The 12,443-nt window shown below is 37.8% G+C and overlaps 1 protein-coding gene across 1 annotated transcript in view; it reads left to right on the plus strand.

Annotated features, from left to right (window-relative positions):
* Positions 1-12,443, plus strand: part of SH3BGR (SH3 domain binding glutamate rich protein) — a 64,096-nt gene that overhangs the window by 12,584 nt on the left and 39,069 nt on the right. Inside the window, exon 3 of the mRNA XM_060150951.1 lies at positions 10,145-10,225. Coding sequence (XP_060006934.1) covers positions 10,145-10,225 — 81 coding nt within the window. The remainder of the gene's footprint in view (positions 1-10,144; positions 10,226-12,443) is intronic.

The following is a 12,443-nucleotide window of genomic DNA, read 5'->3' on the forward strand; positions in this document are numbered from 1 at the left end:
GCGCAGGCTCAGTAGTTGTGGCGCACGGGCTTAGTTGCTCCGTGGCATGTGGGATCTTCCCGGACCAGGGCTCGAACCGTTGTCCCCTGCATTGGCAGGTGGATTCTTAACCACTGAGCCACCAGGGAAGTCCCTGGTTATCCGTTTTAAATATAGCAGCGTGTACATGTCAACCCCAAACTCCCAATCTATCCCTCTCCCCTATCCTTCCCACCTGGTAACCATAAGTTCATTCTCTAGGGCTGTGAGTTTGTTTCTATTTTGTCAGTAAGTTCATTTGTATCAGTTTTTAAGATTCCAAATATAAGTGATAGCATATGATATTTGTCTTTCTCTGTCTGACTTACTTCACTTAGTATGATAATCTCCAGGTCTATCCATGTTGCTGCAAATGGCACTATTTCTTTTGTTTTTTTAATCCCTTCCTCCCTGTCCCCTTTGGTAACCATAAGTTTGTTTTTTATGTCTTTGAGTCTATTTCTGTTTATAAATAAGTTCATTTATATCATTTTAAATTTTTTAATTTTATTATTTATTGATTGATCGATTCAGTATTTGTCATTTTTCAAATGGCATTATTTCATTCTTTTTAATGGCTGAGTAATATTCCATTGTATATGTGTACCACATCTTCTTTATCTATTCATCTGTCAGTGGACATTTAGGTTGCTTCCATGTCTTGGCTACTGTAAACTGTGCTGCAATGAACATTGGGGTGCATGTATCTTTTTAAGCCATGTGTTTCTCCAGATATATGCCCAGGAATGGGAATACTGGATCATATACTGTTTATTTTAATGGCTGCACAACATTCCATTGGATGTGACATAATTTATTGGCACAGTCCTCTAATGGGGAACATTCAGGTTGTTTCCAGTCTTTCTCAGCTACAAACGATGCTGCAGGAAACCTCTTTATGGGTACAGTGCTTTGTATTCAGTCTGAGTATATGTATAGGATAAATTCCTAGAAGGTGTGCTGACTTACAGCATATACGCTTTTCACCCTTCAATAGATATTAAACCTGGACTGTAGTTGCACCAATTTACATTTTCAAATGTAATTTGAGTGTGGCTGTTTCCCTGTGACTTTGACAACACACTATATGCACACTTTTGGATCTTTGCCAATCTAAGTGAAAAATGTGTTCTCATTGCTTTGACTTGGATTTCTGTCTTAATGGGTGAGGCTGAACATCTTTTTCTCTGTTTATAAGCTCTCTGTGTTTTTTTCTATGACTTACTATTTTTCTATTTGGTTCCAGGTAACGTTTACTGGTTTGTAAGAGTCTTTACTTTTGAAGGAAAGTAGCCCTGTCACTACCATGTTGCAAATATTTTCCCATGTTTCTTATTTGTCTCTTGACTTTTTTTTTTTTTTTTGCGTTACGCGGGCCTCTCACTGCTGCGGCCTCTCCCGCTGCAGAGCACAGGCTCCGGACGCGCAGGCCCAGCGGCCATGGCCCACGGGCCCAGCCGCTCCGTGGCATGCGGGATCCTCCCAGACCGGGGCACGAACCCACGCCCCCTGCATCGGCAGGCGGACTCCCAACCACAGCGCCACCAGGGAAGCCCTGTCTCTTGACTTTTTAAAGTGATTTTTTTGGAATGCAGGACTTAAATTTTTTTTGTGCAGACAGATCTATTAACCTTTTTTAAAAAATGGTTCCTGTCTTGTTTAGAAAATTGTTCTGCACTCTAAAATCATCAAAGGAATCATCTCATGTTTTCTTGTAGTACTTTTCCAGTGAAAGTAGGATTTAAAACCTCTTACTTTTGCTTATTTTAGCTGTCCTTTTCAATCAAGGCAAGTTACGGTAGAAACAATATTGAAGCATTTTCTTTCAATCTATGTTAACTTCCAGGGTAAAAGTTCTGCAGTTATTTTCTGCTATAAAAATAAAACCTCAAAGGCATTTTTTATTCTGTTTTGCTGTGATCTAGCAATGCTTTTCATTTTAATTGTGGAAGAAGAAGAAAAGAATTCCCAAGTAAGAAAAAAGGCTTCTATTTTTAAGATGTATTTTCCTATTACAAGTATGGCTCTAATGAGTAAGCATACAAATTATTTTATGTTTAACTGTTTTTAATTCTTTTCAGTTCTGCCTGCAGAGAGGTATTAGACATTTTTCTTACTAGCAACTTTGCTAAATTTGCTTTTCTGCAGTCTGTGGATATTCTTAACAGAAGTTCATTAATGAGGCAAAGGACTTTGTTTTCAGAAAGTAGGTAAAAATGACTATTTGTATTGTAGGTTCTGATTTTGAAAGGAGACTCAAAGGTTATGAAGGATATGTCAGGTTTAAAATGGCATAAATCTACTCAATATTCTGTAATAACCTATATGGGAAAAGAATCTGAAAAAGAATGGATAGATGTGTATGTATAACTGAATCACTTTGCTGCACACCTGAAACTAACACAACATTGTAAATCAACTATATTCCAATATAAAATAAAAATTAAATAAAAAAAGAAAGTGATAAACCTGCTTTAAAAAAATAAAATGGCATAAATCTGGATGGTCAATGTGTCTTTCCACACGATTGAAATGTCGACGGTCAGAGTAATGCTACCATTTAAGTTGAATCACTGGACTCTGGATTCTTGAATGGTCACCTATATGCCGTACCTGATGACGGCAGCAGGGAGAGGGGACCTCAAGGGCAAGCAGTGGCTTTCTCTGCACCAGGGCAGTGAGAGGGCTGGATGTCACAGGTAGTTCTGAGTACCATCGTGTCCCTGCCAGCCTGAACCCCTGTTGCTCTGGGCAGAATAGATGAAGATGTTATCGTGAGGGCATGGCAGACAACTGTTGCCTACAGAAAGGGCACACCACCGGGAAGCAGCACAGTGGAGGCCGGGTCACCCGCCTGGCACAAAAACACTAACAGGAAGTAGCCAACTTGTCTGTTGATGCCAAGTCGGAGTCTGTGCATTTTTGCCTAGGTGAGGGCTGGGGTGCCTGCCTGGGCCTGGACGCAGCAGCCAAAGGGGACCTTGACCATTCAGCTGAGAGGCAAGTATCTGTGGGGACTCAGGACTGCAAGGGAGGACAGGATGCCCGTCCAATTAGGGCAGGGGGAGGGCGTTCTCAACACACTGATATTACTGAACAGGGTATTTTATTTTATTTTTTAATTAAAATTTCTTTTTCAGTATGATCACAATTTTATTATATCTTTTTTTTTTTTTTTTTGCGGTACGCGGGCCTCTCACTGTTGTGGCCTCTCCCGTTGCAGAGCACAGGCTCCGGACGCGCAGGCTCAGCGGCCATGGCTCACGTGCCCAGCCGCTCCGCGGCATGTGGGATCTTCCCAGACCGGGCATGAACCCGTGTCCCCTGCATCGGCAGGCGGACTCTCAACCACTGCACCACCAGGGAAGCCTTCCTTGCCTTTAAAAAAAAAATTTATTGAAGTATAACTTATTTACAATGTTGTGTTAATTTCTGCTATACAGCAAAGTGACTCAGTTATACATATATATTCTTTTCCATTATAGTTTATCACAGGATATTGAATCTAGTACCCTGTGCTCTACAGTAGGCCCTTGTCGTTTATCCATCCTCTGTATAATCGTTTGCATCTGCTAATCCCAACCTCCCAGTCCTTCCCTCCCCCACCCCCTCCTCCTTGGCAACCACAAGTCTTGAACAAGCTATTTTATGTTATTAAAATTTTATTATGAAATGTGCCATAGATGATAAAAAATATGTAGTTTCAAGAGGGATAATAAAAATGAACAACCATGTGCACACCATCGGTTTGAGTAGAGTGATATCTCCAGAAATTTAAAAGCACACTGCGTGCTTCTCCCTGATCGTGTCCAGCTCCTTTTGCACAAGAGGGAGCCAGGGTAGTGAATTTTGTGTTTACCGTTCCTTTCCTTTTCTCCCATCTCCCATGTATACACATCCAAGGAATACATTGTTTTGTTTTGCCTATTTTTGAGCTTTATGTAAATGGACTCATACTATCTGTATTTTTTGAGTTGCTTCTTTCACCAACATATTTCAAAGATACAACCATGTTGATTGTTGTTGTTCCTAGTTTATTCATTTTCATTGCTTCAGAGTAGACACTGGTGTATGTCTTTGTCAGAGCTGCTATAACAAAATGTCACAGACTTAGTGGCTTATGAACAAGAGAAATTTATTTCTCATAGTTCTGGAGGCTGGGGAATCCAAGATCAAGGTGTCAGCGTGGTTGAGTTCTGATAAGGGCCACCTGTTTCACAGCTGGTGCCTTCTTGCTTTGTCCTCACATGATGGAAGGGGTGAGGGAGCTCTGGGGGATCTCCTCATAAAGGGCACTAATTCCATTCACGAGGGCTCCACCTTCATGACCTAGGTCATCACTCTCAGTATGTTTAGCTCTAACAGACAATACAAAGAGTTTTTTAAAGCTGAGCTGAGGGATGGTCACACTTTGAAACTAATGATGGCAGTGATTCCAGGAGAGGGGAGACAGATTCGTGGATGTTTGAAGCACTGGTGAGATCGCCCCCACATTTCCAGTCACTCTAAGAAGGTTTTTGTTGTTGTTTTGATCTGACCTTCCCTCTAGGTCTTGGGAGTCAGGACTGGGGTCAAGTGGAGTAGAACCTTTGCGAGTTGCACATTTTTACCACTTTTTTTTTGGTAAAATATATTTTTCAATTTTATGAAAAAAGATGGTGACAGTGGCTGACAATTTAAAAATATTTTCCTCTTTAACAAAATAATCCATCAACTCTATTTCAACCCCTCTCCCATTTAAAAAATGTTCTAAACCATCTGCTCTGGCTCCCTGTGGCAGCTCAGGGTAGGCCCCACAGGAGGCATCCTTTAACTGTGGCTGTTAGTAAAGAGATTGCATAGCTCTTCATGTTTGTGTGTCCTCTTCTGTATATACTTACAACATTTTTCTATTGCGTTTTTGCCTTTTCCTTATATGGAAAAAGGACAAGCATTTTATATATATATATATATATATATATATATACACACACACACACACATAATTAAGAAGAGCATAAAAAATGTGAAGTCCCTCCAAAAGAATCTAACAAGAGATGTCTGGAGAAAATTTAAATGTTACGGAAGACTTAAATAAATGATGCTATAGAACGTATCCTTGGGTTGACCATCTCTATAAAAAGGTAGTATCTTAAAGATCCTAATTCTTCCCAAATTGATCTATAGATCCAATACTTTTTCAATCAAAATCCCAGAAAGAATTTTTGTAGAACCAAGCAAGATAATTTACCTAAAATGAACAAGGAAAGGTCTAAGAATAGCAAGAAGAAGCAGAAAATAAGCAAGTCTCATTATAAAGCTCTGATCATGAAGACAGTGTGATATTGAAGGATAAATAGACAGGTAGACCTAATGTCCGGAAATAGAGTCCCACACAATACACAACTGGTTAAGACAGTGCTGGCATGGCAGATAGATGGGGAAAGAATGGACTTTTTAATAAATGTGGATGAAACAATTAGATGAAATAACTGGTGATTTAAAAAAATTAAAATAATTATTAAAAAATTTACCCTTATTTCTTTTTTAAAAATTGAGATGTAATTGACATATAACATTATATTAGTTTTAGGTGTGCAACACAATGATTTGATATATGTATATACTGCAAAATGATTACCACAATAAATTTCATTAACATCTATCACTTCATATAGTTACCATTTTTTCCTTGGGATGAGAACTTATATGATCTAGTCTCTTAGCAACTTTCAATTTTTTTTTCAATTTTTTTTGTCTTATTGATTCTTACTGATCTCTATCTATATACATCTCTATCTATATATAATTTTTTTCCTATTTGCTAAATCTCTGCTCATCTTTATTTTTTCCTTCCATACTCTTTGGTTTCTTTTTTCCCCCAACTTTAATGCTTGACTCACTACTTTTAAAGCTTTTTTCTTTTCTAATGTAGGTATTTAAGGCTATAAATTGCCCTCTGTGTACTTCTTTAGCTCATTCCATGTATTTTGATATGCAATATTTTCATTGTTGTTTCTAAAACATTTGTAGTCCATAGTATGATTTCTTTTTTGACCCATGCATTGAAATTTGGATATATTTGGAGTAACTTCTATTATTTTGTTATGTACTTTTTATTTTTCCAACTTTTGCAGTTTCTTTCTTTTTTTATCTTTTCTTGACTTTATTTTGACTAAAGTCTTTTTTCCTAATTATATTTCTCTGTTTACTTAATATAAGCTATCTGTTCTCTTAGTGGTTACTTTAGTTATTTTAACAACCATACTTAATTTAAATTAGGTAAGATTGTATCTTTACTTTAACCCTAATCACCCTTTCCCTATTTACATGTGTTTGGTTATTTTAGTATTTTAATTTGTTGGCCATTATACTACCTCACAACATTTCTACTTGTTGTTTTTATAGTCAAGGTTTGTTTAGATTTAGATTTGCTCACATATTTATTAATATCTTTGCTCATTATTTCTTCTTGCATCTTAGATAATCCACCTGGAATCATTTTGCTTCTGCCTAAATGCGTCCTATAAGAGTTTCTTTAAGTGAGGGTCTATTGGTGGTAAATCCTCTAAATTTTTTTTGTTTAAAAAAGACATTTTTCCAGACAAGTGTCTTTATTTCACTCATGTATGAAAAATAGTTTCACTAAGTCTAGAATTCTGAGTCGAGGTTTTTTTTTTTTGTAAGCATGTTGAAATTATTTTACTTTCTTCTGACTTCTGCATTGCTATTGAGAAGGCAGTTGTCAATCTAATGCCATACTTTGCAGGGGAAACGTTTTCCTTTTCCCCTCCCTCCATGGGCTGCATTATAATCTTTCTCTAGGATGTGTCTAGATTTAGAGTTTTTTTTTTTTTTTTTTTTTTTTGCCACATGGCAGTGAAAGCGCCAAGTCCTAACCACTGGACCACCAGAGAATTCCCTAGAGTTCTTCTTATTTATCCAGTTTAGGATTATTTTTGGGCTTCCTGAGTCTAAGGATTGGTATCTTCAGCAAGTCTAGAAGATTATTAGCCATATATGTTTGAGTATGGCTTTCCCCCATTGTCTCTGTTAGCTTCTCCTATAAGATGTGTGTTAGACCTTCTCATTCTGTCTTCCTATAATAATATTTCTTCCATATTTTTCATCCTTTTTCCCCCCTCTCCAGATAATGTCTTTGGTTGAATCTCCCAGTTAGCTAAATTGTTTTCTTCTGATGTGGTCTAATTAGCTATTTAATCCACATTTTCATTGTTAGGAGGACTTTCTGGTTCTTTCCAAATTTGCTTAATTGTTCTTTCTAGTTTATTTCTTGTGTTTTCAAGCTTTTCTTTCATTTCTTTATGTATATTAAATATAGATATTTGATATTTTCTGCCTGATAATTCCAGTGTCTGATTCTGCTTTCCATTATTTCTGCTGGCTTTCACACATGGTATATTTTTATTTCCTTATTTATTTTGTGACTTTTGACTCTGAATTGCTCATTTAAAAAAATGCTATTTTCAGGTACTCTTTGAGGCTGGAATTTGTTTCTGCTAGTTTCCTGGGAGATCTATAAAAGTTAGAACCCTTTTAACTTGATTTCCTTTGAAGATTTTCTGGACAACACATGTCGTGGGAATTTGGATCAAAAACTCTCATGAATTTTGGCTTGTAGTTGTAAATTCTCAGAGAATGTTTTCTCTTTCACTGAGCACCAAAGTTGAATCAGGGAAGTTTTCTTCCATTCTATTTTTCATGGCAAAGTTTTTTCTTATTTATATTTACATTGAGGGTAGAGCCCTCAGTGGGGTTCTGGTGTGTGTGTCTGTGTATATATGTATATATGTGCATGTATGTGTGTATCTATGTACATGTGTGTATGCATGTGCATATGTATGTGTATATATATGTGTCTGTACGTGTATCTATACATCTATGTATATACGTGTATGTATGTGTTTATATGTGCACATGTATATGTATGTGTCTATATGTGCAAATGTATATCTCTGTGTGTGTATGTATGTGTGTGTATCTTTATGTGTGTGTGTTTTATAGAACTCCCCACCTTAAGGAGGCCCAGGCTTTATCCACTTGCCTCTTTTCTCTCTGTGGCATCAGAGTGGAAGATAAAGATTTCCTGGTTTTGTAAGAAACTCTCAACATGGATGGTGGCCTTGTTGTGTGCTTATTCTTAGGATTCTTGATCTCACTTGGCTATACTTTTTTTTTTTTTTCCGGTACCAGCTTAGCAATGAATTTATACTTTTTTTCTTAACCTGGCTTAAAAATTTCTTTTTCGAGATGGTGTTTTAGGGCATCTAATCTGCCACACTAACGTAACTGGAAGTTGAAAAACCATTTCATACTCATTATTTTCTATATCTATTTGTTAACATCAAGTAAAAAATATGAACAAACTGTTCTTCAGTCCTCTGAAATTCTGAAGAAGCTATATGGACTTAAGTTGAAGCAAAACACAATCTGTTCAATTATAAGGAAACTTATCTTGACTTGAAAGCTTCTAGAGTTGACAACTAGAGATCGTCAGGTATTTATCTATGGAATTTTAAGAAACTGGCATAAATTTACTTTATTACCTTTTACCTACTTAGTAGTGCTATACTACTAATGAATTCTATCATGTAATCTTTAACAACCACCTAGTAATTATGTGCTCTGGGAATTAGTGAGAATTTCTGATACCAAAGAATCACTTACCATGCTATATTTCCCTCAGCTAAGATTTGAGGCAGTTTACAAAAACACCTTCAGTACGAAAGAAGAAAATTAATCACTGAGAGAATCAGGGCTACAGGTAGGAAAATAAATCTTAGGCTAAGATAAACACATAAGAAGTACATAACATTTTCTTCCCAATATAGGTGGCCTGTCTTTGGTTTTATGCTCTTAACACATGTAAGAGGAGGGTAGGCAATAACATGACCACGTTGGTTTGAGTGTCCTGTTCAGTTCAGGCCAGACTAACCCTGTACCTTCTGAGCCTTTTGGCAACACTGTTGAAATTACATCACAGCCCCAATGATGAAGATTGGCAGTAAGAAAGTGGCCAGGGAGTATCTTTTATGTTTAATGATAAAAAGTGAAACTCTTCCGAGTTATTGACAACTACACTACTGGAGAGTTGGTTTAGGGCTGGACCCACCTGGTGAAGCACTGGCCTGGAGGTGGTCTGGCATAGGGGTGGAGTTTCACTGAGCTTCCGGTTTCTGTCAACTACCAGGTTTCAGATCGCTGTGCAGTTTTTCCCATTTTGGCAAAACAAGCACCTTTCTAAACCCTCTGTAATCTTGTGGCTCCTGATATCAGAAGGGCCTGAGACAGGTCTGGGCCCTTAGAAGCTACTATAATAACAGCAGAGAAATCCTGTGTTGGTTTCATTGTTTTAGTCCTGTGTTGTTTGGACCCTGATTAGGGTCCAAATCCATAGGGTCAAATTATAAGGAAACATCTAAAGATGTGAAACTTTTAGAGAAGGCTTCCACTATGTATGTTTCTTTTTCACATCTTTATTGGAGTATAATTGCTTTACAATGGTGTGTTAATTTCTGCTTTATAACAAAGTGAATCAGCTATATATATACATATATCCCCATATCTCCTCCTTGTTGCATCTCCCTCTCACCTTCCCTATCCCACCCCTCTAGGTGGTCACAAAGCACCAAGCTGATCTCCCTGCACTATGGGGCTGCTTCCCACTAGCTAGCTATTTTACATTTGGTAGTGTATATATGTCCATGCCACTCTCTCACTTCATCCCAGCTTACCCTTCCCCGTCCCCGTGTCCTCAAGTCCATTCTCAACGTCTGCTTTATTCCTGTCCTGCCCCTAGGTTCTTCCTCAGTATGTATGTTTGCGTGTTGTCAGCAATTCCTGAGCAGGAACAATTTGTGTGTGTGTGTGTGTGTGTGTGTGTGTGTGTGTGTGTGTGTGTTCTCACTGTACTGTAATAGGCACAATGAAGGTGTGTAAAAACAAGTGTAAACTTCATGCTTCAATTTCCTAAATTTGGGCTTGATCATTTTGGTAAAGCAAATGGGGATAACATTTTGTGTTAGCTCCTCACTTAATGACTAATAAATAAAAAATATTAACTTAGGTCAATATACTGGCTCACAAGTGTGCACTGGGTTTAATCATTCTTTTTCTTTGCTTCAAGGATTTTGACTCTTTCTTCTCTGCAAAAGAAGAGAATATTATTTATTCCTTCCTTGGCTTGGCTCCCCCTCCAGGCTCAAAGGTAAGCTTGAACACCCCCTTGGGGTCCAATATAGGTCATAAGAAGTGAGGATAAAATCAGCACCAACACTGTTTAATAAGTGATGATCTTTAAATTAACATGATTTTAATACACTTCTTATTCTGAAGAAGTCTTATGCATAGAGATAATGCATGGTTTCTACTAAAGCATGTTTCAAAACTATGCTTTTATTATTTTTGCTCTGTTTACACCTTGTTATAGTAAGCTTTACAATACCTAAGAAATATCATTGCATTCAATAATCTTAAGTGTGTTAATTAAATATGTAAAAGTATAAATTCTCAGGTTGTGTCTATGAAATTATTTTGTTATGAATTTCTCATGACAGCTTATGTTAGTTAATTTTATAATGATATGTACTCCTATATTAATTATTTCTATTGAAAATGAATTGAATTTTGCTTTTTTTTTCTGATGAGGAGGGAAAAATTAAGATCTAGACTCAAGAACAAGATAAATTTCATCAGGTTTCTTTTCCCCTCTGGTGTTGTTTCATCTTTGATTATGTATAATTATATCAATTAAATAAAGAATTATGCTAATAAAGCAAATACCATGAATTTGAATGTCTGGTGGAGATCACCTGGTTTTTTTTTTTTTTTTTTTTTTTGCGGTACGCGGGCCTCTCACTGTTGTGGCCTCTCCCGTTGCTGAGCACAGGCTCCGGACGCGCAGGCTCAGCGGCCATGGCTCACGGGCCCAGCCGCTCCGCAGCATGTGGGATCTTCCCGGACTGGGGCACGAACCCGTGTCCCCTGCATCAGCAGGCGGACTCTCTACCACTGCGCCATCAGGGAAGCCCCAGAGATCACCTGGTTTTATTCCTTACCTTCACTGCATTCCTCACCTCTACCAAGCATCTCATACATGACTCTCCATAGATACAAGACAAGCACACATTTGTCTAATTCATTTATTTCTTAACTGTTTATGCCCAGCTTCATTTCAAAAGAGATTTGTGATGACTGAGTCCCAATTAATTCTCACCATAGGAGACACACTAAAAATCCTACCTTATAGAGATGGGTGTGTCTCAGAGGCATGTGGATGTGCTGTCTTCCATGTGTCCACATTCTTCAGGTAATGACACCTGACGTCTCTTAGTGCTTAGGTTAACACATGCAGGTGTAACACGAATTCCTTCTCCAAATGGTAACATGTAGATTTTACAGTTGGTTAATGTTCTATAAGGGGATAATGGTTCTACACAGAGAAATAAAGATATTTCCCTTTTAATGAAATACCTTTCTGGCTTTGGTCAACTTAAATGCAACATATCTCATACACGTTATTAACCATTTAAAAAAGTGCTAAAAGCTATTATATGCAATTTGATATTTTTTATTTGGTATAGGAGTTTGTTAACTGGGTCACGTTAGTTTAGCTATTATGTTTAAGAGATGGTACCTTAGTGTTAAGGTATATTTCTCGGTGGGGACACTCAGGTCACTTGGGTCTTGAAGAAGGACAGGAAGGGTGGAGGGAAGAGTGTTCCAGGCAAAGGTAAGAGCAAATGCAAAGGCCCTGAAGCAGGAAAGGGCTTGGAGACTCCTAAGACCTGCCATGACTGCCCTGAGTCCTGAGTTGCCGAAGTGAAGAGGGAAGGGGCACCATGGGAGGTGGGAGCAGCAGGTGGGCAGCCCATGGGCCACAGCAGTGCTCTAGAGTCTATCTTAGGGGCCGTTAAGACATTGTAAGGGTTTTAAGCAGAGGAGTAATTTTATTTCCTTGTCTAGAACTCTTTTTGGCTACAATGGGATGAATGGATTGAAGTGGTACAAATTACTGTAGTAAAACGAATGAGATGTCATGGTGGCGTGGACTAGGGTGGTGGGGATAGAACAGTACAGAAGTGGATGATTTTAGTATCTGTTTTGGAGGAAGAATTGGTAAGAATTGCTGATGGACTGAATCAGCAATGAGAGGGTTTAACGTCCTTGATTTTAGGACCATCAGATTCTATTTTACAATTTGGTGTCTGGTTCTGTTGTGCTCTGAAGAGGGACTGTACCATGATGAGTTTTTATCTTAAGTGCATCTTTGTACCCCAATGCGTATCTTCATTTCTCTTGAAAAGACTGTTTTTTGAATATTAAAATTTAATTTTTATCCAATTAATATGTGTATAATTTTGAAAAGGTCAAGGGTTATTACAAGGGTTATTACAGAAAATGGTAGGTCCTGCCTTCACCCCTCA

This window comes from Lagenorhynchus albirostris, chromosome 5 (genome assembly GCF_949774975.1).
Source record: "Lagenorhynchus albirostris chromosome 5, mLagAlb1.1, whole genome shotgun sequence".
Lineage (NCBI taxonomy): Eukaryota > Metazoa > Chordata > Mammalia > Artiodactyla > Delphinidae > Lagenorhynchus > Lagenorhynchus albirostris.